This window comes from Homarus americanus, unplaced genomic scaffold (genome assembly GCF_018991925.1).
Source record: "Homarus americanus isolate GMGI-L3 unplaced genomic scaffold, GMGI_Hamer_2.0 scaffold40145, whole genome shotgun sequence".
NCBI lineage: Eukaryota > Metazoa > Arthropoda > Malacostraca > Decapoda > Nephropidae > Homarus > Homarus americanus.
Genome location: NW_024741274.1, coordinates 147,245 through 174,842, shown reverse-complemented (window position 1 = coordinate 174,842; position 27,598 = coordinate 147,245). Strand labels below are relative to the sequence as shown.

The 27,598-nt window shown below is 44.5% G+C and overlaps 1 protein-coding gene across 1 annotated transcript in view; it reads right to left on the bottom strand.

The window, feature by feature from the left end:
- Window positions 1-601: 601 nt before the first annotated feature.
- LOC121875819 overlaps window positions 602-27,598 on the bottom strand; it is an 89,718-nt gene continuing 62,721 nt past the window's right edge. The window contains exons 5-10 of the mRNA XM_042380512.1: window positions 25,759-25,879; window positions 8,448-8,512; window positions 7,361-7,469; window positions 6,596-6,672; window positions 1,127-1,220; window positions 602-993 (exon numbers count right to left, since the gene is read on the bottom strand). Coding sequence (XP_042236446.1) covers window positions 602-993; window positions 1,127-1,220; window positions 6,596-6,672; window positions 7,361-7,469; window positions 8,448-8,512; window positions 25,759-25,879 — 858 coding nt within the window. The remainder of the gene's footprint in view (window positions 994-1,126; window positions 1,221-6,595; window positions 6,673-7,360; window positions 7,470-8,447; window positions 8,513-25,758; window positions 25,880-27,598) is intronic.

Genomic DNA, 27,598 nt, shown 5'->3' with positions numbered 1-27,598 from the left:
GGGGAGCGTGGGAAGGAACATCCTCTCCTTAGTAGAGGAAGCCAGACCTATACACAAGCTTTGAGTTTTATTGATTAACGTTTAAATTTTTTTAACTTTGAAAGTTCTTTGTTATATATTATTTATGTATTTTACCTTGCATTATTTGCTTGTAGCCTTATAAGTTTTTAGTTTAATTCGACGGCATATGACCTAAGCTTTTGCGTCGCCATGGATGTAATTACTAGACTCATCAATCAATCAATCAATCATCAAGCAAGTAGTTAGTACTGTACTTAAACCAGTCATCAAAACTTAACAATTAAGAATCTCTCTTTCTCTCTCTCTCTCTCTCTCTAAATATATATATATATATATATATATATAATATATATATATATATATATATATATATATATATATATATATATATATATATATATATATATATATATATATATATATATATATATATATATATATACTGTATATGCAATTTATTTAATAAGGACAATGAATCGCTTGTATAGATTAGGACCCCATAGCTTATTTCACCTGATAAATAAACTCGCTTACACTAACCTAACCTAACCTAGCATCGCATCACATCACATCATCGAGCCTAAGCTAAGATAAGCCCCCAGGTAGGGTTAGGTTGTTTAATCCTCAAGTGAGATAAGCTGTGATGCCTAATCTTCAGGTGATCCAGACTGGCAATAGAACAGTGGTACTCACGAGAGCATGGAAGGTGCAGATTAGGTTTATCCCAATTCAAAAGTCCATTATCATTTCTACAGTGCACAGCGCCCCTTCGTGTCCTAGCACCTCCCTGCACACCCTCCGAGTAGAACCACCAGCACTGGTAGGTGATGAGGGAGCGCAAGCCACGGCTCAGGGACACCGTCGCGTTCTCTGTCCTCGACCTCTGGATGGTGGCTCCTGACGGAAGTAGGAACGCTGGGTCCTTTACAAGCCATGAGGGTTCCATAATCCCGAAAGGTGGACACGAAGTTGCTGTGGAAGGATAGAGAGAAAGATTAAAACACTAGTAATAATAATGATGATAATGGTAATAATTAGTTAGGCAAATAAGGATATTTCTAAGATTACTTGTCACTGTGTTGTGTCCTCACCTCACGACACTTACCTCTATCAAACACCTGTGGTCTTATCCTCACCCTAGCAGCTGACACGGGTTCAAGTAACGAAGGCCATTCTGTTATGCCGTTGCCAATTTTGGACTGAAAGCAAATGAAGAAAATAGAGAAACTGTCAACGATAACTATAATTTTCCTACCTGGCTGAGTGATGACGAGATAACTTGTCTATTAGAATACTTAAGCAACAACATGGAAGATGGTTGGTTAAAGTGACCTCGAAGTTACAGATTCTATCTATAGGGAATTACATTTTTTACTCTAGTGCTTTCCGTCTCCACACCTTCACCTACTCATACTGACACAGAAACAAACAGACACTAATTATACAAACAAAGCAACAAACACACGCACTAATTATACATACACAGACACAAACACAGACACTCATCATAAAGACACAGAAACAAACACACTAATTATACATACATAACAACAAACACACACACTAATGATACAGACTCAGCAATAAACACATACACTAATTATACAGACACAGCAACAAACACACACATTAATTATACATATTCAGCAACAAACACACACACTAATTTTACAGACACAGCAACAAACACACTAAATATACAGACGCAGAAACAAACACAGACACACCAACAAACACACACACACACACTAATTATACAAACACAGCAACAAACACACTCATTAATTATACAAACACACCAACAAACACACAAACTAATTATACAAATACAGCAACACACACATAAATTACACATAAGAACATAAAAACATAAGAAAATAAGGAATCTGCAATAGGCCGGTTGGCCTGTGCATGGCAGCTCCTGTCGAGAGATACAACCACCCTCTATCGTCCATGAATCTATCTAGTCTCCTTTTAAAACTTTCCAGCGTCCCAGCACTGACTTCATAGTTGCTAAGCGTGTTCCACTCGTTTACCACCCTATTTGTGAACCAGTTTCTTCCTATCTCCGTCCTAAATCTAAACTTATCCAACTTAAATCCGTTGCTACAAGTCCTATCCTGCTCGGATATTATAAGAACTTTATCTATGTCTCCTTGATCAATTCCTTTCATCCACTTAAATACTTCTATCATATCTCTCCGCACTCTTCGTCTTTCTAGGGAATGCTAGTTTAGTTCCTTTAATCTATCTTGACATAGAAGGTTTCTAAGTCCCGGAATCATTTTCGTCTTTCTTCGTTTCACCGACTCCTGTGAATTGATATCCATTCTATAATGAGGGCACCAGAACTGAAAAGCATAATCGAGGTGCAGCCTGACTAGCGCAAGGTATAATTGCAATATGACCTCCGCACTCTTATTACTTACACTTCTAGATATAAAACCTAATTCTCTGTTTGCCTTATTTCGAACATTAACGCACTGTTTTCTAGGCCGAAAGTCCGGGCTTAAAAGTACCCCTAAGTCTCTTTCCCAAGTCGACTTCATTAGGTTGATGTTGTTAAGGCTGTAAACATTGACAGTATTTGTTCTTCCAATATTAAGTATCCTGCACTTGCTGGTGTTGAATTCCATTTGCCATTTTGCTGACCACTCCTGCAGCTTATTTAAATCCTCCTGTAGTGCATTTGCATCCTGCCCTGAATTAATCTGTCACCCTATTTTGGTAACATCTACAAACTTGCTTACGTCACTGCTGATCCCAGTATCTCGATCGCTTATGTAGATTATGAACAAGAGTGGACCCAGTACTGACCCCTACTGGTTACACAGCCCCACTAAGATTTAGGACCATCTATGCTGACCCTCTGTGTTCTATCGGTGAGCCATGATTTTATCCAATTTAAAACTTTCCCCTCGATACCATGAGCATTAACTTTTCTCAGAAGCCTCTGATGCGGTACTCTGTCAAATGCTTTACTAAAGTCTAAGTAAATAACATCGTAATTTTCGTCATTATCTACTACCTCATAGATTTTTCTAAAACACGTCAGCAGATTTGTTAGACAAGATTTTCCCTTTGTAAATCTATGTTGACAGTCGTAGATTAATTCGTTTTTCTCTAAATGCGCTCGGGTGCTATTTGCTATAATTGATTCAAGAAATTTCTCCACTACTGACGTCAAACTCATCGGCAAGTAATTTGACGCTGATGCTCTGTCTCCCTTTTTGAATATGGGTATTACATTTGCCCGTTCCACAAGTCTGGCACAACTCCCGTGTCTAATGATTTTGTAAATAAATTTACGAGGGGTCAGCTAATCTGTTCCTTACACTCTTTCAAAACTCGAGGGAAAATTTCATCCGGCCCTGGAGATTTTGTCTTCTTTAATTTATTTATCTTCTTAAGAACATCCTCTTTTCTGATAGTGATATCCTTTAGTTTCTCTTCTCATTTCCCCTAAATATCAGTTCCACCTCTGGCATTTCCTCGTGAATTTCTTCTGTGAAAACTGATATGAACTAGCTGTTTAATGCTTTGCTTATTTTCTCACTTTCATCGATCACTTCCCCTCTCTCTAACTTTAAAGGCCTCACTTTATTCTTGACCTTTGTCCTATATACCTGGAAAAGTCCCTTGGGATTCACCTTGGATTCTCTTACTATCCTAATTTTGTAGCCCTTTTGCCGTCCGTACATTTTTTCTTAACATTCGTAGATAGTTCATTATACTTATCTCTGAAATGTTCCTCCCCTCCCTTTAATTTCTTATAAATTCCTTTCTTTATTCCGATGTCATGTTTAAGTTTTTTGGTCATCCACCTTGGCTCATTCTTATTTGACCTAATTTTTATGCATGGTATATTTCTTGTTCCTGTGCTTTACGTAGTATACTAGTGAATTTATTATGATCAATTTATCATGATCAATCTTTGTGTCAACGGTGACCTCACGCATTCCTACGAAAGACTGACCTGACCGTTCCCAGGTGATCTACCTAGGTACCTTCTTAACCCCTCATAATCCGCCGATCATCGAAAGTTTGGGACTGACCATGTTGTCATTATTTTTCGTTTCCCAATTTAGGGTAAACTTGATTTCTCCGTGATCACTGTTCCCTAGTTATTCCCCTATTGTGATATCTCTGATAATATTTTCTTTATTTGTTAATTCTAGGCCTAATATATTGTCACCTCTAGTAGGTTCTGTAATTAGTTGTTTTAAAAAATTGTCCTGTACTGCGTCTAGGAAGTCTTCAGATTCATAGTCACTCATAAGAACATAAGAACATAAGAAAATAAGGAGTCTGCAATAGGCCGGTTGGCCTGTGCATGGCAGCTCCTGTCGCGAGTCACTACCACTCTCTATCATCCATGAATCTATCTAGCCTCCTTTTAAAACTTTCCAGCGTTCCAGCACTTACTACAAAGTTGTTAAGCTTGTTCCACTCGCCCACCACCCTATTTATGAACCAGTTCCTTCCTATCTCCCTCCTAAACCTAAACTTTCCAACTTAAATCCGTTGCTACGAGTCCTAGCCTGCTCGGATATTATAAGAACTTTATCTATATCGCCTTTATTGATTCCTTTCACCCACTTAAATACTTATATCATATCTCGCCGCACTCTTCGTCTTTCTAGGGAATGCAAGTTTAGTTTCTTTAACCTATCTTGATATGGAAGACTTCTAAGTCCCGGAATCATTTTCGTCATTCTTCGCTGCATAATGTTGTCCCAGTCAATATTTCTGAACTTAAAATCCCCCATAATGCACAGGTTACTGTATCTTGCTGCCCTACTCATTTCCTGCCATATGGGCTGAGCTGCTGCTTTCCCAAGACTAGGGGGGAACTGTAAATTACTCCCATAATTAGTTTTCCCTTCCTTCCGCAATTTCTACCCATTCAGACTCAGTTTCTACTTCACCCTTTATTGTATTATTAATACAACGTTTTAATGTATTCCTGACGAAGAGTGCCCCCCCCTTCCTACCTTCCCTGTCCTTGTGAAAAAGGTTGTACCCTTCTATGTGGTACTCTCATAAAAAGTTCTTACTCGCCAGATTCATCCAAGTTTCGGTGATTGCTATGACGTCTATATTCTCGGTACATACAACCGCTCTCAGCAAGTCTATTTTATTTCTAACGCTCCTACTGTTTGTATAGTATACATTTAAACCTACCCTTCCCTGGTCCTGTTTTACCCCTTGTCCTGAGTGACCAATTCTACTCCCCAGGACTTGATTGCTTTTTTTACTCCCATTTACCCTGATCTCTAAAATCGACCCCCCCCCTTCCCTTTGGAGCGACAATTTCGCGCTCCAGGGTTGCAGAGAACGTCTTTACCCCAGCGCAAGACAAGTGTACTCCGTCTGGACTGTACAGGTAGTCGTTGCCATGGAACGGTCGCCAGTTATCAATGAATGCCCAACCATTGCTTGTACAATGTTTTTCCAGTCGGAAATTTATAGCAATTGCCCTGGACAGCCACTCACCGCCAAACCCCCCTTTAGGCATAGACACCACATACTATCGGGATCCCTCCCTTATCGCTAACCTTCCCCAGCGCCTCGCTATATCTCCTGAAAAGTTCCTCACTCCTAACCTTTCCTATGTCGTTACCTCCTACACTAAGACACACTACTGGCTTGGTACCCTCCCCTGACAAAATCCTATTGATCCTCTCAGCTACATGTCCTATCCCAGCCCCAGGAAAACACACCCTAGTCCTACGTTTCCTATCTCTTTCGCAAAAAGTTCTATCTAAGAACCTCACCTGGCTGTCCCCAACTACCACGACCTTACCACTGGGCAGGGTTTAACCAACTGCCCTTTCCTCTCCTACCACCACACTGCCCTGCCTCTTCTCTTCCTCGCTAGCTTCCTCCATTACTTGGTAAGGGTTACTGCACTCCACACTCTCGTCAGCTTTCCTGAGTCTGACCTTAGTCCCCTTGAAGACAACCACTCTCCACTCCTGCTCCTCCTGACCCTCCTTCGAGTAGGTGTCCTGCTAGGCAGGACACCTACTCGAAGGAGTTCAGTCCTGTAGGCTTCGTTTTCCCCCTTTAAAACGTCCATCTCTCTCCGCAACTGCTCCAGCTGACTTAACAGAGTGGCCAGGGGGTAGTCTCTCCCGACATATCGCCTCTTTTCCCCCGCAACACAACGGCCCACGGCGGCCATTTTCTATGGTCACTAACACGAGCACACAGGGGAACAGACACAGCAACAAACACACACACTACTTATACAAACACAGCAGCAAACACACACAATAATCTTACAGACACAGAAACAAACACAGACACTGCGACAAATACAGATACTAAATATACAAACAGCAACACAAACACACTAATCATACAGACACTGCAACAAACACACACACTATTTATACAAACACAGCAACAAACACACTAATTATACAGCCACAGCAACAAACACAGACACAAAAACATACACTAATTATGCAGACAACAAACAAAAAATACCAAACAGAATCGCACAGACACTACCAATCAAACAGCAGAGAGGCAACACAGGGCAGACAAAAAGAGAGACATTACTCACTGCGTTTATGTTTGTCGATATCCACCACTGGTCGACCACTGAGAAGGTCTCGTTGATGTTGTACTGGAGGGAGTCACCTGGAGCATTACCAGTGGAGAAGAGAGTCAGGAAAATGTGACTACTGTTCGTCTTGGTTGTTAAAAATATAGATCATATAGAGCCTTGGACACTCCAGGTTATTTCACCATAGGAAAAAGAAAATTAGCAACCTAACCTAACCTAACCTAACCTAGCCTAGGACAACCTAAATAAGCCCATCCTAACTTAATCTAGCACAACCAAACTTAATCTAGCACAAACTAACCTAATCTAGCACAACCTAACCTAATCCTGCGAAACCTAACCTAATCCTGCAAAACCGAACCTAACATAACCAAACCTAACTTAACATAACCAAACGTAACCTAACCTAACCTAGCAAAACCTAACCTAACCAACCCATACCTAATCTAATTCTAATCGAATCTGACGCTAAAACCCCACCAAATTTAAGTTAACCTAATTTAACACTAACTTAAACTAACCTACGTTAAGCTAAACCGACCTGACCTGACCTGACCTGACCTGACCTGACCTAACCTAACCTAACCTAACCTAACCTAACCTAACCTAACCTAACCTAACCTAACCTAACCTAACCTAACCTAACCTAACCTAACCTAACCTAACCTCAACCGAGAGACAAGAGGGATATGTCAATGAAAAATTTTTTCTCTCTCTCTCTCTCTCTCTCTCTCTCTCTCTCTCTCTCTCTCTCTCTCTCACCTGCGTCACCGTGGTAGGTACCTAACTCCACGACCCGGTGGCTCTCGTCCAGCACTAAATTGTCGTAAGTGGCGTGGTAAGTTTTGCCGTTAGATCCCCTCAGCAACACCTGCCAGGGACAAGAGAGGTTGTTAAGTACTGCCAGGTACAAGGGAAAGTGTCAAGTTCTGCCAGGGACAAGGGAAAGTGTCAAGTACTGCTAGGGACAAGGGAAAGTGTCAAGTACTGCCAGAGACAAGGGAAAGTGTCAAGTACTGCCAGGGACAAGGAGAGAGTGTCAAGTACTGCTAGGGACGAGAGTGTCAAGTACTGCTAGGGGCAAGGGAAAGTGTCAAGTACTGTAAGGGACAAGGAGAGAGTGTTAAGTACTGCCAGGGACAAGGAGGGAGTGTCAAGTACTGCCAGGGACAAGGAGAGAGTGTCAAGTACTGCCAGGGACAAGGAGGAGAGTGTCAAGTACTGCCAGGGACAAGGGAAGAGTGTCAAGTACTGTGAGGGAAAGTGAGAGTAACGACTACTTCCAGGGAAAATGAGTGTCAAGTACTGTCTGAGAAAGTGAGAGTAACGACTTCTGCCAGAGAAAGTGCGAGATTGTCAAGTACTTTCAAGGAAAGTGAGAATAACGATTACTGCCAGGGAAAGTGAGCGTCCAGTACTGCCAGTGACAAGAGAGGGTGTAATGTACTGTCAGGGAAAGTGAAAGAATGTCAAGTATTTCCATGAATTATGACAGTACCTGACACACTTTCACTTGGACAGTACAGTATGTGTATACAGTATATGTGTTTGGTTTTGTAATTGTGTGTGTGTGTGTGTCTCAGTATGCATTACCACATAATATGTGTGTTCAGGTTAAAGTATGCACGTATTAGTGCCATATATATATATATATATATATATATATATATATATATATATATATATATATATATATATATATATATATATATATATATATATATATATATATATATATATATATATATATATATATATATACGTGACCAAGAAGTGAACCACTCCTAAAACGAATCCTCCAGCGTTAATTGCTTCACCTGTTAGCACTTGAAACGCCTTAGAAGTTTACCTGCAGGACAAGAGGACGCGGATCCCCGGTCACCTCTCTATTCATCTCCGTCAAGTTCTGGATTCCTGTAACAAGGAATGAGGCGTCAGGCTTCGGGGATTACTCTTGCAATGTGCAGGTAGAAATAAATTTTTTGAATATATATATTCTTCAGGTTTGGGAGTTAGTCTGGTAAACCATTATTCAAGGGTCATTTATCTTAACCTGAACCTAAACAGGGTTCAGGTCCTATAACGATTTAATTTTGACAATACTTTAATGTGTTGGTAGTCATATTGCCAGTATAACTATAGGAGGTCGGGAGGGGGAGACAAGGAGAAAAGGTTAATGACTTTGTCAACAGTGTGTGAGTATTGAAGCACACATGGTTGGCCGCTCCATTATGAGTGCTGTCAGGGTTTAAAAGTATAACAGTCGCTCATGACGCTTCATACAGAAGAATAAACAGAAACATTTTATCGTTAAATAAATAAAATACTTGATATAACGGGTTGTGAGGTGCTGTGAGTTGTGTTGTGATGTGCTGTGAGTTGTGTTGTGAGGTGCTGTGAGTTGAGTTGTGAGGTGATGTGATGTGAGTTGTGTTGTGAGGTGCTGTGAGTTGTGTTGTGAGGTGCTGTATGTTGTGTTGTGAGGTGCCGTGTGTTGTGTTGTGAGGTGCCGTGTGTTGTGTTGTGAGGCGCCGTGAGTTGTGTTGTGAGTGCTGTGAGTTGTGTTTTCAGGCGCTGTGAGTTGTTGTGTTGTGAGGCGCTGTGAGTTGTGTTGTGATGTAAGTACCGTATAGAGAGTGTGATGTAGGTGCTGTGTGTTGTGTTGTGAGGTGCCGTGTGTTGTGTTGTGAGGTGCCGTGTGTTGTGTGGTGGTGCTGTGAGTTGTTTTGAGGCGCTGTGAGTTGTGTTGTGAGGCGCTGTAAGTTGTGTTGTGAGAGCCGTGGGTGTGTTGTGAGATGCCACTGGGATTGTGCTGTGAAGTGTCATTAATGTTTGCATTGTAGGTGCTGTGTGTTGTGTTGTGAGTGCTGTGAGAGTTGTCTTGGCGGAGTTCCGTGTGTTGTGTTGGGAGGTGCCGTGTGTTGTGTTGTGGTGCCGTGTGTTGTGCTGTGGTGCCGCGTATTGTGTTGTGAGGGTGCCGTGTGTTGTGTTGTGGTACTGTGAGTTGTGTTGTGAGTGCCGTGTGTTGTGAGAGTGCCGCGTGTTGTGGGGATGCCGTGAGTTGTGTTTTTAGTGCTGCTGAGTTGTTGTGAGGGTGCCGTGTGTTGTGCTGTGAGGTGCTGTGAGTTGTGTTGTGGGGTGGTTTATTTGAGTTGTGGAGTGCTGTGTGTTGTGCTGTGAGGTGCCATGTTGTGTTGTGAGGTGCCGTGTGTTGGGTTGTGAGTACCGTAGTTATATTTGTGCCGTGTGTTGGGTGTGAGGTGCTGTGTGTTGTGCTGCTGAGGTGCCATATGTTGTGTTGCAGGTGCCGTGTGGGCTGAGTTGTGAAGGTGCCGTGTGTTGTGTTGTGGTGCCGTGAGTTGTGTTCAGTGGGTGCCGTGTGTTGAGTTCATGAGGAGTGCTGTGAGTTTGTGTTGTGGGGTGCCGTGTGTTGTGTTGTCGAGGTGCCGTGTTGTGTTGTGGGGTGCCGTGTGTTGTGTGGTGCATTTAGTTTTTGTGTGTTGTGAGGTGCCATTAATGTTTGTGTTGTGAGGTGCTGTGTGTTGTGGTGAGGTGCTATGTGTGTGGGTTGTGAGGGTGCCGTGGGACGTGTTGTGAGTGCCATTGTCATGTTGTGGGGTGTTTACGTATGTTGTGTTGTGGCAGGGTGTGAGGTGCCACAGTGTGTTGAGTTGTGGGGTGCCGGTGTGTTGTGTTGTGAGTGCCGTGTGTTGTGCTGTGAGTGCCGTGTGTGTGGTACCGTGTGTTGTGTTGTGAGGTGCCACCGCGTGTTGTGCTGTGAGTGCGTGTGTTGTGCTGTGGGGTGCCGTGTGTTGTGTTGTAGGTGCCGTGTGTTCTGCTATGAGTGCTGTAGGTTGTGCTGGCAGGGTGCTGTGAGGTTGTGTTGTGAGGTGCCTTGTGTTGTGAAAGTGCCGTGTGTTTGTGTTAATGGGGTGCAGTGTGTTGTGCTGTGAGGTGCCGCATGTGTTGTGTTGTAGTGCCGTGTGTTGTGTTGTAATTACTGTGAGTTGTGTTGTAAGGGTGCCGTGTGTTTGAGGTGCCGCGTGTTGTGTGCGAGGTGCCGTGGGTTATTGTTACCCCGAAGGTGCTGTAAGGTTGTGGTGTGAGGTGCGTGTTGTGCTGTGGGGTTTTCCATGTGTTGTGCTGTGAGGTGCCGTGTGTGTGTTGTGAGCTGCTGTGAGTTGTGTTGTGATGTGCAGGGGTGTGTTGTGAGTTGCAATGTGTGCATGCTGTGAGGTGCATGTCTGTGTGTTGTGAGGTGCCGTGTGTTGTGCTATGGTGCACAGGGTTTTAGGTTGTGAGGTGATGTGATGTGAGTTGTGTGTTGTGAGGTGCTGTGTGTTGTGAGGTGCTGTGATTTGTGTTGTGAGGTGCTGGGTTGTGTTGTGAGTGCTGTATGTTGTGGTGTGAGGTGCCGTGTGTTGTGTTGTGAGGAGTGCCGTGTGTTGTGTTGTGTTTTCGTGAGTTGTGTTGTAGTGAGAATTACCATATATTGTGATGTAGGTGCTGTGTGTTGTGTTGTGAGGTGCCGTGTGTTGTGTTATGAGTGTCGTGTGTTGTGTTGTGGTACCGTGTGTTGTGTTGTGAGTGCTGTGTGTTGTGCTGTGAGTGCCGTGTGTTGTGTTATGGGTGCCGTGTGTTTGTGTTGTGAGGTGCCGTGTGTTGTGTGTGGTGAGTGCTGTAGGTTGTGTTTTGAGCGCTGTGGTGTGTTTTAGGGCGCTGTGGGTTGTGTTGTGAGGAGCCGTGGGTGTGTTGTGAGATGCCATAGGTTGTGCTGTGAGGTGTACGTGTGTTGCATTGTGAGGTGCTGTGTGTGTTTGTGTGTTGTGGGTGCTGTAGGTTGTCTTGTGAGGTTCCGTGTGTTGTTAGGATATTACCGTGTGTTGTGTTGGGGTGCCGTGTGTTGTGTTTGAGGGTGCCGTTAGTTGTGTTGTGAGGTGCCGTGTGTTGTGTTGTGAGTGCTGTGAGTTATATTTAGTAGTGCCGTGTGTTTGTGTTGTGAGGTGCTGTGAGTTGTGTTGTGGGGTGCGGTTTGTTGAGTTGTGGTGCTGTGTGTTGTGCTGTGGGGTGCCATGTGTTGTGTTGTGAGTGCCGTGTGTTGGGTTGTATGGGGCCACCGTAGCAGGTTATGTTGTGTACCGTGTGTTGGGTTGTGAGGTGCTGTGTGTTGTGCTGTGGTGCCATATGTTGTGTTGTGAGGTGCCGTGTGTTGAGTTGTGAGTGCACCGTGTGTTGTGTTGTGAGGTGCCGTGAGTTGTGTTGTGGGGTGCCGTGTGTTGAGTTGTGAGGTGCTGTGAGTTGTGTTGTGAGTGCCGTGTGTTGTGTTGTGAGAATTACCGTGTGTTGTGTGAAGATACCGTATGTTGTGTTGTAAAGGTACCGTTAGATTTGTGTTGTGAGGTGCACCGTGTTGTCGTGTGAGGTGCTGTGTTGTGTTGTGAGGTGCTGTGTATTGGTGTGAGGTGCCGTGAGTTGTGTTGTGAGGTGCCGTGTGTTTGTGTTGTAGTGCCGTATGTTGTGTTGTTGTGAGGTGCTGTGAGGTGCCGTGTGTTGAGTTGTGAGGTGCCGTGTGTTGTGTTGTGAGGTGCCGTGTGTTGTCTGTGGTGCCGTGTGTTGTGGTACCGTGTGTTTGTGTGTGGTGCCGCGTGTTGTGCTGTAGAGGTGCCGTTAATGTTGTGCTATGAGTGCCGTGTGGTTGTGTTGTGAGGTGCCGTGTGTTGTGTTGTGAGTGTGTTGTGAGTGCCGTGTGTTGTGTTGTGAGTGTGTGTTGTGTTGTGAGGTGCCGTGTGTTGTGTTGTGAGGTGCCCGTGAGTGTGTTGTGTTGTGAGGTGCCGTGTGTTGTGTGTGTGAGGTGCCGTGTGTTGTGTTGTTGAGGTGCCGTGTTGTGTGTGTGTGTGTGTTGTGAGGTGCTGTATGTGCCGTGTTGTGTGAGGTACCGTGTGTTGTAAGGGTGCCGTGTTGTGTGTGAGGTGCCGTGTGTTGTGTGTTGTGGTTGTGTTGTGATGCCGTGTGTTGTGCTGTAGGTGCGTGTTGTGTTGTGAGGTAGGTGCCGTGTGTTGTGTGTGAGGTACTGTGTTGTGTTGTGAGGTGCCGTGTGTTGTGCTATGAGGTGCCGTGTATGTGTGTGTGTGTGTGAGGTGCCGTGGCCGTGTTGTGTTGTGTGTTGTGTTTGTGAGGTGTTGTGAGGTGCCGTGTGTTGTGCGTGTGTGTGTTGTGAGGTGCCGTGTGTTGTGTTGTGAGTGTTGTGAGGTGCCGTGTGTTGTGTTGTGATAGGTGCTCGTGTTGTGAGGTACCGTGTGTTGTGAGGTGCCGTGTGTTGTGTTGTGAGTGTCGTGTGTTGTGTTGTGAGGTGTGTTGTGTTGTGATGTTGTGTGAGGTGCCGCGTGTGTGAGGTTAACGTGTGTCCAGCCGCCGTGTGTGTGTGTTGTGCCGTGTGTTGTGTTGTGAGGTGCTGTGTATGTGAGCGTGTTCCGTGAGGTACCCGTGTGTTGTGATGGTGTTGTAGTTTTGTGTTGTGTGTAGGGGAAGCGTTTTGTTTGAGGTACCGTGTTTTGTGGCTTGATGTATCGAGTGGTGTGTTGTGAGGTGCCGCTGTTGTGTTGTGAGGTGACGCGTGTTGTATTATGAGGTGCCATATGTCGTGTTGTGAGGTACCGTGTGTTGTGAGGTGCCGCGTGTTGTGTTGTGAGGTGCTGCATGTTGTATTGTGAGGTGCCGCGTGTCGTATTGAGAGGTACTATTGTGCACCTAAGTCGTGTCCACTACCCAACCACAGTGAGGATTCGAATAGCCTTGAGACTGAAGTTTCGAAACAGCTGGGGGAAATGCTATGGTCGGCCAACAGATGTCGCCCACTGTAGTGTGTGTGGGGGGGTGATAGAGGAGGTGGGGGTTAGTCTGATAACAGTCTGTGTATAGGTGGAGCATAACATCGTGAATTCCGCTATCACTGATAACAATAAGAATGTCATGGCATGGTGAGAGATGTGTAACGGTAAATAAAAGCACTTCTACAACGACCATATCTCTGCCGTTCATGGCTACGACGGTGAGACTGATGGGCACACCAGTAATTAATTCTCCGTGACTACCATTACTGGTAGTCACAGGTGCCGTGTGTTGTGAGGTGCCGTGTTTTGTGTTGTGGTGTATCGAGCGTTTTGTTTGAGGTACCGTGTTTTGTGGCTTGATGTATCGAGTGGTGTGTTGTGAGGTGCCGCTGTTGTGTTGTGAGGTGACGCGTGTTGTATTATGAGGTGCCATATGTCGTGTTGTGAGGTACCGTGTGTTGTGAGGTGCCGCGTGTTGTGTTGTGAGGTGCTGCATGTTGTATTGTGAGGTGCCGCGTGTCGTATTGAGAGGTACTATTGTGCACCTAAGTCGTGTCCACTACCCAACCACAGTGAGGATTCGAATAGCCTTGAGACTGAAGTTTCGAAACAGCTGGGGGAAATGCTATGGTCGGCCAACAGATGTCGCCCACTGTAGTGTGTGTGGGGGGGTGATAGAGGAGGTGGGGGTTAGTCTGATAACAGTCTGTGTATAGGTGGAGCATAACATCGTGAATTCCGCTATCACTGATAACAATAAGAATGTCATGGCATGGTGAGAGATGTGTAACGGTAAATAAAAGCACTTCTACAACGACCATATCTCTGCCGTTCATGGCTACGACGGTGAGACTGATGGGCACACCAGTAATTAATTCTCCGTGACTACCATTACTGGTAGTCACAGAGAATACACAAGTTGTTACTAAGGTTGGCGCCACCCACACCAGGGGAAGGAGATGATGTCGAACACTGAAACATGCCGAGGTCTCATTCCTACCATCGTCGTCACCAACAGGTAAGTCACATTAATTTGTCAGTATAGCCCATGTCGTCCTTACACTATTGCAGGGTGTCCCTACTCAGAAAAAATAATGAATGGGCCCTCCAAACAAATTAAAGATGAGGTGCACCCCACCCAAATAGGGATGGGCGCTCCATTTCCTTTCGCCTTCTTTTATCCACATCCTTTCCCTCCCTCCCATCGCCCCAGTCACCCCATCCTACCACCCAATACCATGCAGTGGGCAGAAGGCCACACACTTTCTCTCCTCCTAAAAGTCTGTTCCGCTTAACCCACATTCTTTCACTACTAAACCTTCTTCCCCCTTTCCTGTATTTCGCTATCGCTATCCCCCGCCTCGACTCCGCCATTTGTAATAGTTGCCTTGCATAATTTGTAAAATCCACCTCACGGCTAAACGTAAACCGAAAAATCAATATATGTGTAGAAGCTTTATACTCAGAATCACATATTCTTTCACCTCTACAAATATCTGCTGTAATTAATGGGACACCCTACTATTATTATATGACAGTTGGTATAAGAGCTCCTTAATTAACTTCACCATAAAAATATGGTGTTTGATGTGCTATGCGTTTGCCGCACGTTACCTTACTCGGTTATGTTACACCCCCAGTTGCAACCTGGGAATTTGGGTTGGGTAATGTAGTATTTTGAGCAGAAATGGAATTCAGAACGACTCAATGAACATGAAGAAAAACGTTTTTACATAACGAACCCTAACGTAATGTAACATATAACAGTTATATGTAATCTGGGACGAACATGTCATAGCTGAAAATTGTCAAAGAAATATGTAAAGCAATTGAAAACCATGTATTTTGATTATCGGTGAGGCTAACTACCTATAAACAATTAATATTTGACGATTGGCAAAAGTCCTGGGAAAATGAACCAACAAGTCATAAGCTAAAAATGATCAAATCATCAGTTTATCCTTGGTCACCATCAAAACAATCCTCTCGACATCACGAAACTATTCTGAATCGTCTAAAAATTGGGCATACGCGATTGACGGATGGCCAACTCATGTCTTCCCCCAATGGAGCCCCACCTATATGCTCCAACTGCCGAACACAAATAAGAGTCCAACATATTCTCATTGAACGCCCTATTTATAATCGGTATCGAACAATATGCTTCACTAACCCTACAATGTAAGATATTTTAGCAGAGACTCCAAAAATTTTTCCTAAGATCAGTTTTGACCTTTTTGAAATACTGTATCTCCTCCAAACAATATAACACTAAATTATAGAAACAGAAATATATGTTAACTAATCCCTCTGGCCAGCCCTAGGAGAGACTCAAATGGGTGTCAGTGGTCTGGTTAAACTAAATCCTGATGATGATGATGATTATCGACGAATGTTCACTCTACAGTCGCAGGGGTGGTGGGGAGGATCCACTTGCAGTTCACTTTGCATACATGAAATAGGAAGGGTTTCTTGGGCAGTTGATCCAAAAAGATTTACCAAAACGTTATTTCAGAGTAATAATACTTAACGTAGGTGTTACTAATACCATTAATTTACTCTAGTATATAAAAGCCTGCATCAGTTACCACAACATAATATTACTCTGCCATTTCAGATATGCCTGCAGGACGAGCAAATTCGTCGGCAGTGATTGCTGAGCGAAGCCAAATCATCGGGATGTGGAGAGCCGGGGCAACTGTGCCGAACAGTGCTGTCGAAGTGGGAAGGAGCACCAAGACGATTAGGAGGTGGATCCGCCGGTGGGAAGAAGAGGGCTCAGTGGAGACGAAACCTCGAAGCGGAAGGCCACGAGTAACGTCGGCAAGGATGGATGCCATGATCGTGGCAGCTGCAACGGCATATCTAATGCGAACATCAGTGAAGCATACAAGAAATCTGGGCCTCAACTGCCATCACATGACGACGAGACGCCGACTTCATGAAGCCGAGATCGACTGCCATATTCCAGCTCACAAAGGGTGGCTAACACCTACTCACAAGGAGTGTCGACTCGGCTTTGCATTGGAACACCTTCTACATAGAGAAGAATACTGGAGAACCATTATATTTACCGATGAAACGGTGTTCAGGTCAGTGGGAGCCGAAACAAGGCAGTGCTGGCGGCCCCCCAACACACGCTACCATCAGAAACACATTCAACATCGCGCAGTGAGTGGTAGGGTGTCAGTGTCATTCTGGGGGTGGATGTGGGCACATGGGCCAGGTGAACTGGTCAAGATCAATGGCTGTTTCGCTAGTGAGCAGCATGTAGGCATCCTGGAGCAAGTGCTAATTCCTACAGTCCAGGCTATGGCAGTTCCAGCCCCCCACACTATCAGGCTGGTTCATGACAACAGTCCCATTCATACCAGCAACATAGTGAAGGACTACATCCAGATCACCCTGAAATTGAGGTCATTGTCTGGTCAACACTAGGATGTGATAATAATACGATTGAACATATTTGGGCCATGATGAAGCGTGATTGGGATATTGGGGAGCAGCGAACCTGTGCAGCAATAGAGGCCAAAGCTTACGACGTGTGGGGAGGGTATACATCGACGACCAGGGGTGTGCCTAAAGCTGGTCAACTCCATCCCTAATCGCTTTGATGAAGTCCTGAATGCAATGGGTGGCTGGACCAAATACTAAGATGTGTGTATTGGTGTATTGTTTGGATTTTAGTATTGTTTGTAAATACAATTAATATATATTAACTCACCTACAGTGTTATCTTAAATCCATGTTCTTAATGATGTCTTAAACTATATCGCATGAAAATTCATAACAAAGTAACTTAACAGCCACAAATTATGTATTGTGTGGAAAACAATGGTCTGTATGACACGTCGTGGAATGTGTTGTCTTATAACACAATATAATTATATAGTTACAATTGCTACCATCATTGAAATGCTCATGATGTTCAGCACACAATATTAACGGTAACTGAGCACACTCCAAAATATATGAAGCTTGCATATTGTGGTGGGGAGTTTAAACACTGGAACTTGGAAGAATTGTAACTAGATTAAGTCTGAATACTATTTTATCATACTAATAACTTTTTCACTCCACTCTTTTTAACATAAGTATATAATTATATAATATTGTATATTATCACTAATATTTATTAAGCAAAGGATGAGTGGAATATAAATAAATATTACCATAATCTCTTTGTCGGAATAACAACAAAATTGTGACGTGGTCGCTGAGTAAAACTAGCTGACCAAGGCCCTTCACCCTGATCCTTGTATATTTCACTTTTATCCTTAATATATTCCATTCTTTAAAGTATCATTGTGACCTGAGCGGCAATAAGAACCCAGGGCACTGCACCTGTTCCATGAAGTCGTAACCATAAAGAAACAACTGTAAGACAAAACGTAGTTAAAAAGGCAGCTTGAAATTATGGAGCAATTAATAATAAATAAGCATGCCTCTCATCCAGCCCCCACCTCCTCTATCCCCCCATCCCCACACACTACAGTGGGCGACATCTGTTGGCCGACCAGAGCATTTCCCCCAGCTGTTTCGAAACTTCAGAGTCAAGGCTATTCGAAACCTCACTGTGGCTGTGTAGTGGACACGACTTTTGTGCACGATAGTACCATGTGTTGTGATGAACTGTTTTTTAATTATTTTTAATTTTGCCCCTTTCAGCGGATAGTTTATAGTGCACCCCTTACTCATCCTGTGAGTGGTAGCAGCAAAAAGAATTAAGAGTGGAAGCCACAAAGCGTCTGTATAACTAACCCCTGTGGGCAGGATATACAGTAATGACACTGAATGTTACAGAGTATTTCAAATACGTTTTCTGTTTAGTTCTATTCATAGAGGGCGACTTATTCGGAAGTGCGTGAGTAATGTAATGTGAGGCGATATGTCTGGGCACACTCTTTATTATTCACAATTGCGTGAGAGGTATTGTGAGGTACAGTGTGGTGTGAGGTGCCTTGTGCTATGAGAGGCGCTGTATCGTGTTGTGAGGTGTTGGGGACTGTGTCGTGAGGTGCCGCCCGTTGTGAGGTACCATGTGTTGTGAGGTGCCGCCCGTTGTGAGGTACCGTGTGTTGTGTTGTGTTGGGAGGTGCTATGGGTTGTGTTGTGAGGTGTCGTGTGTTAGTTGTGAGGTGCAGTGTGTTGTGTTGTGAGGTGTGTTGTGTTGTGAGGTGTCGTGTGATGTGTTGTGCCGTGTGTTGTGTTGTGACGTGCCGTGAGTTATGTTGTGAGGTGCCGTGTGTTGTGTTGTGAGGTGCTGTGTGTTGTGTTGTGATGCCGTAGGTGCCCTGTGTTAGGTGCCGTGTTATGCTGTTGCTTTTCTGTGTTGCCGTGCTGAGGTGCCGTGTGTTGTGAGTGCCGTGTATAGTGCACCGCGTGTTGCGTTGTGAGGTGCCGCGTCCGTATCCTGTGTTGTGAGTGCGGTAGCGGCAAAAGGATTAAAGAGTGGAGGCCACAAAGGGTCTGTATAACTAACCCCTGTGGGCAGGATATACAGTAATGACACTGAATGTTAAGAGTATTTCAAATACGTTTTCTGTTTAGTTCTATACATAGAGGGCGACTTATTCGCAACTGCGTGAGTACGATAGTGTGAGGCGATATGTCTGGGCACACACATTATTATTCACAATTGCGTGAGGTACCGTGTGATGTGAGGTGCCTTGTGCTATGAGGTGCCCTGTATCGTCTTGTGAGGTGTTGGGGACTGTGTTTTGAGGTGCCGCCCGTTGCGCGGTAACGTGTGTTGTGTTGTGTTGGGGCCGTTTGTTATGTTGTGAGGTGCCGTTTGCTGGGTTGCGAGGTGCCGTGTGTTGCGAGGTGCAGTGTGTTGTGTTGTGAGGTGTCGTGTGTTGTGTTGTGAGGTGTCGTGTGATGTTGTGTGTGTCAGGTATGTGTTGTGAGGTGCCATGTGTAGTGTTGTGAGTGCCCTGTGTTGTGTTGTGAAGTGCCGTGTGTTGTGAGTGCCGTGTGTTGTGTTGTGAGGTGCCGTGTGTTGTGTAGTGCCGTGTGTTGTGTTGTGAGGTGCCGTGTGTTTTGTGAGGTGCCGTGTGTGTGTTGTGAGAGTGCCGTGTGTTGTGTTGTAGTGCCGTGTGTTGTGTTGTGGGGTGCGTGTGTTGTGTTGTGAGTGCCGTATGTGTTGTTGTGTTTTGTGAGTGCATGTGTGTGAGTGTGCCGTGTGATGTTGCCGAGAAAGCCGTGTGTTGTGAGGTGCCGCGTGCCAGGTGTGTGTGTGTTGTGTCAAGTGTTTTGTTTGAGGTGCCGTGTTTTGTGGCTTGATATATCGAGTGGTGTGTTGTGAGGTGTCGCGTGTTGTGTTGTGAGGTGCCGCGTATTGTATTGTGAGGTGCTGTATGTCGTGTTGTGAGGTACCGTGTGTTGTGATTAACTGTTTAATTAATTATTTTTGATTTTGCTTCTCTCGGCGGATAGTTTATAGTGCACCCCTTACTCATCCTGTGAGCGGTAGCGGCAAAAGGATTAAAGAGTGGAGGCCACAAAGGGTCTGTATAACTATCCCCTGTGGGCAGGATATACAGTGATGACACTGAATGTTAAAGAGTATTTCAAATACGTTTTCTGTTTAGTTCTATACATAGAGGGCGACTTATTCGCAACTGCGTGAGTACGATAGTGTGAGGCGATATGACTGGGCACACACATAATTATTCACAATTGCGTGAGGTACCGTGTGATGTGAGGTGCCTTGTGCTATGAGGTGCCCTGTATCGTGTTGTGAGGTGTTGTGGACTGTGTTTCGAGGTGCCGCCCGTTGCGCGGTAACGTGTGTTGTGTTGTGTTGGGGCCGTTTGTTATGTTGTGAGGTGCCGTTTGCTGTGTTGCGAGGTGCCGTGTGTTGCGAGGTGCCGTGTGTTGCGAGGTGCCGTATTGTGAGGTACTGTGTGTTGTGAGGTGCCGTGTTTTGTGTTTTGATGTGTCGAGTGTTGTGTTATGAGGTGCCGTGTGTGTTGTGTTGTGAGGTGCCATGCGTTGTGTTGTGAGGTGCCTTGTGTTGTGTGAGGTGTCGTGCGTTGTGTTGTGAGGTGCCATGTGTTGTGAGGTGCCATGTGTAGTGTGGTGAGAGGTGCCGTCGTGCCGTGTGTTGTGTTGTGGGGTGCCGTGTGTTGTGTTGTGAGGTGCCATGTGTTGTGTTGCTGCAGGTGCCGTGTGTTGTGTTGTGAGGTGCCGTGTGTGTGTTGTGAGGTGCCGTGTAGGTGTGTGTTGAGGTGCCGTGTGTTGTGTAGGAGGTGCCGTGTGTTGTGTTGTGGGGTGCCGTGTGTTTGTGTTGTGAGGTGCCGTGTGTTGTGTTGTGAGGTGCCGTGTAGTGTGTGTGAGTGTGATGCCAGTGTGTGTTGTGTTGTGAGGTGCCGTGTGTTGTGTGAGTGCCGTGTGTTGTGTTGTGAGGTGCCGTGTGTTGTGTTGTGAGGTGCCGTGTGTTGTGTTGTGGTGCCGTGAGGTGCCGATGTTGTGAGGTTCTATGGGTAGTGTTATGAGGTGCTGTGTGTTGTGTTGTGTGGTGCCGTGTGTTGTGTTGTGAGGTGCCGTGTGTTGTGTTGTGAGGTGTCATGTGTTGTGTTGTGAGGTGCCGTGTGTTGTGTTGTCAGGTGCCGTGTGTTGTGTTGTCAGGTACTTACTTCATCATTAACTCGAACACTCTGAGTAACTTCAAATATAGGTTGGACGGATTTATGAGCGATAGAGGTTGGGTGTAAATTAAACATTGGGTAATCGTAATCAGTTGTCATAATCGATTACAATCGATTACAGTTTTTGAAGTAATAGTAAACGTAATCGATTACATTCAAAATGTAATCGTAATCACAATTACTTTCACGATTACTATAGTAAGTACATACCGGTACTTCATTTCTTTTACAAAATTAAGCTCATGATTTTCAATACAGTCATCTACAACCGGTCCTTTAAATGACTCGGCATACATTCACCATCCATATTACGTCTGTAATACTCTAGGTCAGCGTTTCTTAACCTGGGGTACTAGGATGCTTTATTTTTGGAGAATGAACAAAATATATTCTCAAACAGTACTTTATTTACTTTTTATAGCCCCTTAGCAACTGTGGTCTCTGCAACCAGATGTAGGGGGTGCTGGACTGTCTAAACCTGACTACAGTGGGTGCTGAGGTTAGATAAAGTTAAGAAACACTGCTCTAGTTACTAATAACAAGTTATGGAGTCGGTAAGATCTAAACATTCATGCTAGTAACTAATGATTTACGTCTAAGCAACCACAGAACATGCTAGCACGCAGACTTAGGCTAATCATTTTATCAATTAAGTGACGCGTCAGCAACGTTACAATGTGAATTTGTTTTTTCTTATGAGATTAAATCTAACTGTGTAAGTTTAAACTACACACGAACTGAACGTCCTCTCCAATTTCTGTGTTCATTATTTTCATATTAATCTTATGAAAATTTAGATCCATCTGTTAAAGATTTAGATTTTTTCTGGTCTATTAAATGGCCGCACCATTACGTATAATGCATTATATCTACCTTTTCGTCTCTCAGAAAATATGATTTTATTGTACCTGGTTGACAAACAGCACAGTAAAACGGGTTTTTGTAGTACGTTCGTTTATTTCCCATACTAGGCAGCCCCATTTACACCAGACATGGGGCGATTACATCTGTAGTGTTATCGATTACGATTACATGGTAATTTTAAGATTACGATTACAGTAAAATGAATGTTATCGATTACGATTACATGATGCGTAATCATGATTGCAATCATTATTAATTCAAAAGGAATGTGCATAACCAATAAGCCTGATGCAGTTTCCTCCATTCTTACGTTCTTATATTCTTATGTGATGAGGTACCGTTTGCTGTGTTATGAGGTGACGTGTGTCGTGTGGTCCCAAGTGTTGTGTTGTGAGGTGCTGTGTGGCGTGTTGTGAGATGCTGTGTATTGTGCTGTTCTGTGCTGTGTTCGTGTGGTGATGTGTTGTGCTGTGTGCTGTACAGCTGCTAGTTTACTGTGCACCCCTTGCTCAATCTTGTGAGCGGTAGCGCAAAAGGATTACAGAGTAAAGGCCAGAATATTATGGCACTGAATGTTACAGAGTATTTTGTTTTGTTTTTACGGGAATTAGCCTACCCGGGTACAGGTCAAACGACCCACAACGGGGCCTGGGGGGCGAAAAAATTGAAAAATTTAATAATAGAAAAGAAAAAGGTTATATTAATCTACACCACGAAGATGCCGGAAAACCAGCTTTTTAAAGTGAGACAGATTGTATGAGTATGGAAACACAGAAGAAGGCAGAGCATTCCACAGTTTGGCTGTGTGAGGAAAGACGGACGCACTATAACGGGTTATTCTAGTGTGACCGACATCCACAGAGAAACGGTGGGCACCGCGGGCAAGACGTGTATTACCAGCCCACGGCCTTGCCGGCGGTACACAGGATGCCAAATCCATCGAACATTGCCTGTTAAAGTACCTGTAAAAGAGAGAGAGAGTGAAGCAACATTGCGGCGAAGCGAAAGGGAAGAAAGATTGTCAACTAAAGGAGGATACTTAATAAGGCGAAATGCCTTTGATTCCACCCTATCTAACAGTTGGATAGAAGAAGAGCCACCCCAGATATGAGAGCAGTACTTAGAGTTAGGACGAATGAATCCCATATATACTTGAAGCAACTGCTCGGGAGTAAAGTAGCTACGGCTTCTGTACAGCATTCCCAACTTTCGGGAGGCAGCTTTAGCAATGTTGAGGATGTGTGGCTTCCATGACATATTAGAGGAAATGATGAGGCCTAGCATATCTATTTTAGAATTTGTCAGAATGATAGCGTCCTAATTTAGAAAGTGTAATTGGTAAATACTGAGCTTTATTACTATTGAATTTAACCAAGTTTCTACCTCCCCATTCGGAGATGCTGCACAGATCTGAATTGACAGATGTAATGATATCAGCCCTAGAAACAGATCTAGTTTGAGAATTAGGAGAAAGGGGAATATGTGAAGAAGAGTGAAGAGTAGAACCATCAGCGTAAGAATAGAAAGAATTAGTTGTAAAGTGAATTAAATCATTGACAAAAAGAAGGAAGAGATTAGGTGAAAGAACAGAATCCTGTGGGACACCAATATTGGTAGAGAAAGAGCGAGAGATCGATCCCTCGACAACAACTGCCATGGATCGGTTCTCAAGAAAGCTAGAGATTAGAACAAAGTGGGGGAGAGAAACCATAAGAGGGAAGTTTAGAAAGCAAAAACTTGTGCCATACCCTGTCAAATGCTTTGGAGATGTCGAGGGCCACGACGAAAGTTTCCCCATATTCCCTAAGAGAGTATGAACAAAGATGGGTGCAGTAGGAGAGCAGATCATCAGTAAATCTCGCCTGGCGAAAGCCATACTGGTGATCCGACAAAAGAGAAAGGCGTTCAAGGTGAAGGAGAAAATAGGAGTTCAAAATAGTTTCGAAAATCTTAGAGAGGGATGAAGTTAGGGCAATGGGGCGATAGTTAGAGGGATTAGAATGGTTACCCTTCTTCGAGATGGGCTGAACCAAGGCATGCTTCCAAGAAGAAGGAAAAGTTTGGGTTTTGAGGCAGAGGAGAAAGAGGCGAGCAAACACAGGGGCCAGAGTTTCAACACACTCTCTCAGAACACGATGGGATATTCCATCCGGTCCATGCGCCTTACGCACATCTAACCTGGATAACACACCGGCAACCCTGCGAGTGGAGATTATAGGAAAGTGCATAGGTTCAGTAGGAGGTTCAGGGGTGGGAAGGATAGAGTAGGAATCGTCTAAGGTGGAATTAGAGGAAAATACGGTGGTAAAGAGATTGGCTTTGTCATGGGTAGAGATGGCTATAGAGTTATCAGGTCGGAAGAGAGGAGGAAAAGAAGGAGTGCAGAAGTTATTACAGATGTTTTTGGTGAAGGACCAGAAGGATTCTCTAGAGGAAGAATTAGTCAGGACAGCGGTCATTCCTTTTATATAATTCCGCTTGGCCCTACAACGATTCCTAGAAGTAATGAAAGAGGAGTGGGTAATAGGAGAAAGAGATAGTTTCATAGCTTGATATGCCTTATCTCTCTCCCTGCATGCAAGAGAGCAGGAGCTATCAAACCATGATTGTAAAGTGAAAGTTTTGGTAGAAGATGGGATAAATGCACTCATACCACCCTGTATAACCCCAGCAATGCTGTCAGCACATACCGAGGCGTCCCGAGTGGTAAAGCAACATTCATCCCAAGAAAAGTCGGTGAAGAATTCTCGCAAGGATTGCCAGCTTGCCCTCCGATAGTGCCATAGATGACGTTTAGAGGGAGGCGGGGGAGGTGGCCGTGCCCAGTTTGATTTAAGAGAAATAAGGTTGTGATCACAAGACCGTAAGGGGGCAGAAATTGAGTATGAATAGTGTGAGAGGTTAGAGGTAAAACAAAGATCAAGAATGTTAGCAAGTTGATCGTGTCGATCAGGAACACGTGTAGGGTTTTCTTTGTTTTGTTCTGTATGAAAAAGGTGACTTATTTGAAAATACGTGAGTACAGTAGTGTGAGAGAATATGTCTGCCCGCACACTTTGTTATTCATATTTGAGTGAGAGATATTCATGCACATTGTCTGTTCTCTTCTATACATGATAAATCATATAGTTATTTAGGGCAAAAAAGTTGATACAATCTTAATATATCAGCTAACTTGCCATGAGAGTTTACATTTTCTGCCATTTCACACACACAGTGTACTTGGACCATTTACCTAAAAGGTTTTATTTTTCACACAGTCAAGGACATAATATTCGAGTGTGTGGCCATATGTTTGACCACACACTTTACATTTGGTTTTTGTTGCTGTGTTGTGAGGTGCTGTGTGTCGTGTTGAGGTGCCGTATGTTGTGTTGTGAGGTTCTGTGTTGTGTCGTGTGTCGTGTTGAGGTACCGTGTGTTGTGAGGTCCCATGTGTTGTGTTGTGCTGTGTGTCGTGTTGAAGTGCCTTGTGTTGTGAGGTGTCGTGTGTTGTGTTGTGAGGCGTCGTGTGTTGTGTTGTGAGCTGGCACTTTGCATTGCCACACAGTATTGAAACCACAGCCAACTTTACTTGGATTGTGGAAATAGCTGACCTATGCACGTGAATGGCATATTTCACAGACATTCACGTGGTTTAAAACTTGAACTCTCAGTGTATTATAATCAAGCTTTTCTATATTCTACAGTATATTCTTACACTGACCAAGAACGTCACGGTTTGGGGATAAAACTTAAGCTTTCATAAGCTGTACAGTAGTGTGCGGTACAATAAATGCATGTTATACAGTAGTAGTTAGTACAGTGCACTCACCTATGAAGTAGCCGTTATCATAAGTTGGTTCTACGGTGATCCAGGAAGTCTTCTGCATCGAGATAGTGGTCCAGCCTCCCTCAGCCCATTCCACGTCAGCAGTGTTCACCTCGCAGTGTACCTGTACACAATTCATAGATAGATAGATAGATAGATAGATAGATAGATAAGAATGGAGGAAACTGCAGCGGGTCTATTGGCCCATACTGGGCAGTCCCATTTACACCCAACCCCTATCGCTTATTATATTGACTTTGATACTGTATCTAACCAGAAAAACAGAGATACTATTAAGAGCAAGTGTAGTGTAATAAAAGTGTTTATAAACTGAGAATACTCCTGTTACCTTAGTCCCCCCGACACCACACTCCCTCCGCGGGAGGCCCGCTCATGGCCTCCCCTCACACCGCTAATACGCTGTAGATGCCAGTCTCCTTTGTCCTCTAAGAGGGTTACGCCTCCCAACCACCGCTGACTTCCTAGGAGTGCCAAGCAGTCCTCGGCCCTCTGACGTAGGCATATAAGTCGAGCCCTGTAACTCCACCATGTCTGAGTTGACTGGAGACCCAGCTACTCGCTTTAACTCTCCTGATGCACTGAGTGAGCCAGGCGACTGTGGTGTTGACCTTGACACCAACGGAGAGGATGGCTTTCAACTAGTTCAGTCCAGGAACAAGCGGAAGGCCGGAAAGGCAGAAAGACTTCGAGACCATCAACTACAACCACAACCCCCCATGAGAGTAAGATTATACTTCCCTGAAGGTACATCACCTGAAGACAAGTATCTCTGGCTGAACGATGCGGAAGACAAATACCCTGAGGCTGAGTTTCAGTTCAGAGTCGGTACACAAGATCATGTTCTGATTAGAAACGACCCAGCAGTCATACAGGATCTCCTCACCAATAGCATAAGGGGAATAACCATGGAACAATCATCCCAACCATCGAGCAAGAAAACCATCTTAATCATAGGGCTCGACCAGTACCAGACCCCTACACTACTAGAAGCTCATCCCTACATCAGAAGGACGAAGCGACTCAGGGGCAAGAATGCAGTCATTGCAGACTGGGTTGGCTCGGAAGACCCACCCAAGACCATTCGAGTCCGTGGTGCCTATCGGACTCTGAAGGTAACTCTTTATCAGCCCCCTAACCGGAGGTGTTACAACTGTCAGCACTGGGGCCATGTGGCCCGGTTATGCCCCTCGACTAAGCCATGGTGTGGTCTCTGCTCAAGGCAACATGCAACACAGGTTTGCAGAGATACAGTTGCTCAAGGGGGTGTCATCCAACAGAAGTGTATTAACTGCAAAACAGTTGGAGTTCCTGTATGGCACCCTGACTGTTCTAGAGCTCCTACACCCCTTCAGCGCCCAGACCCGCCACCCAGGCAGGTCTCAAGAAACACTAATGCTGCTAGGGTACTCCCTACGGCCAACCCCTGGCCCGCCCTCCCCACCAAAGCTCCAGGATCATCACCAGCAGTCAAGATCAGCATGGGGCAACACAGACGTACCGACACAACAGGTAGCTGCCAACACACTCCATGAACACGCACAACGTGAAGAGATCAATGATTTGAAAAATGAAATTAAAGAACTCAAAGCTCAGTTTACAGCTCAAACTGAAATGTTAAGGAGCCTCTGTGATACACTAAAGGAAAAAAACACCACAGACACAGTGCAGCAGCTACGGAAAAATTACAGTCAAACTGAAGACATTCAGATGTCAGTACCAGATGTGGAAACTCAAGACCCACCAGGAACTAGTGTCCACGCAGAGGAAAATAGTGATACTGGTAACAGTTCTACTGATGCCTCTGTGGACATGGTCAGTGAAG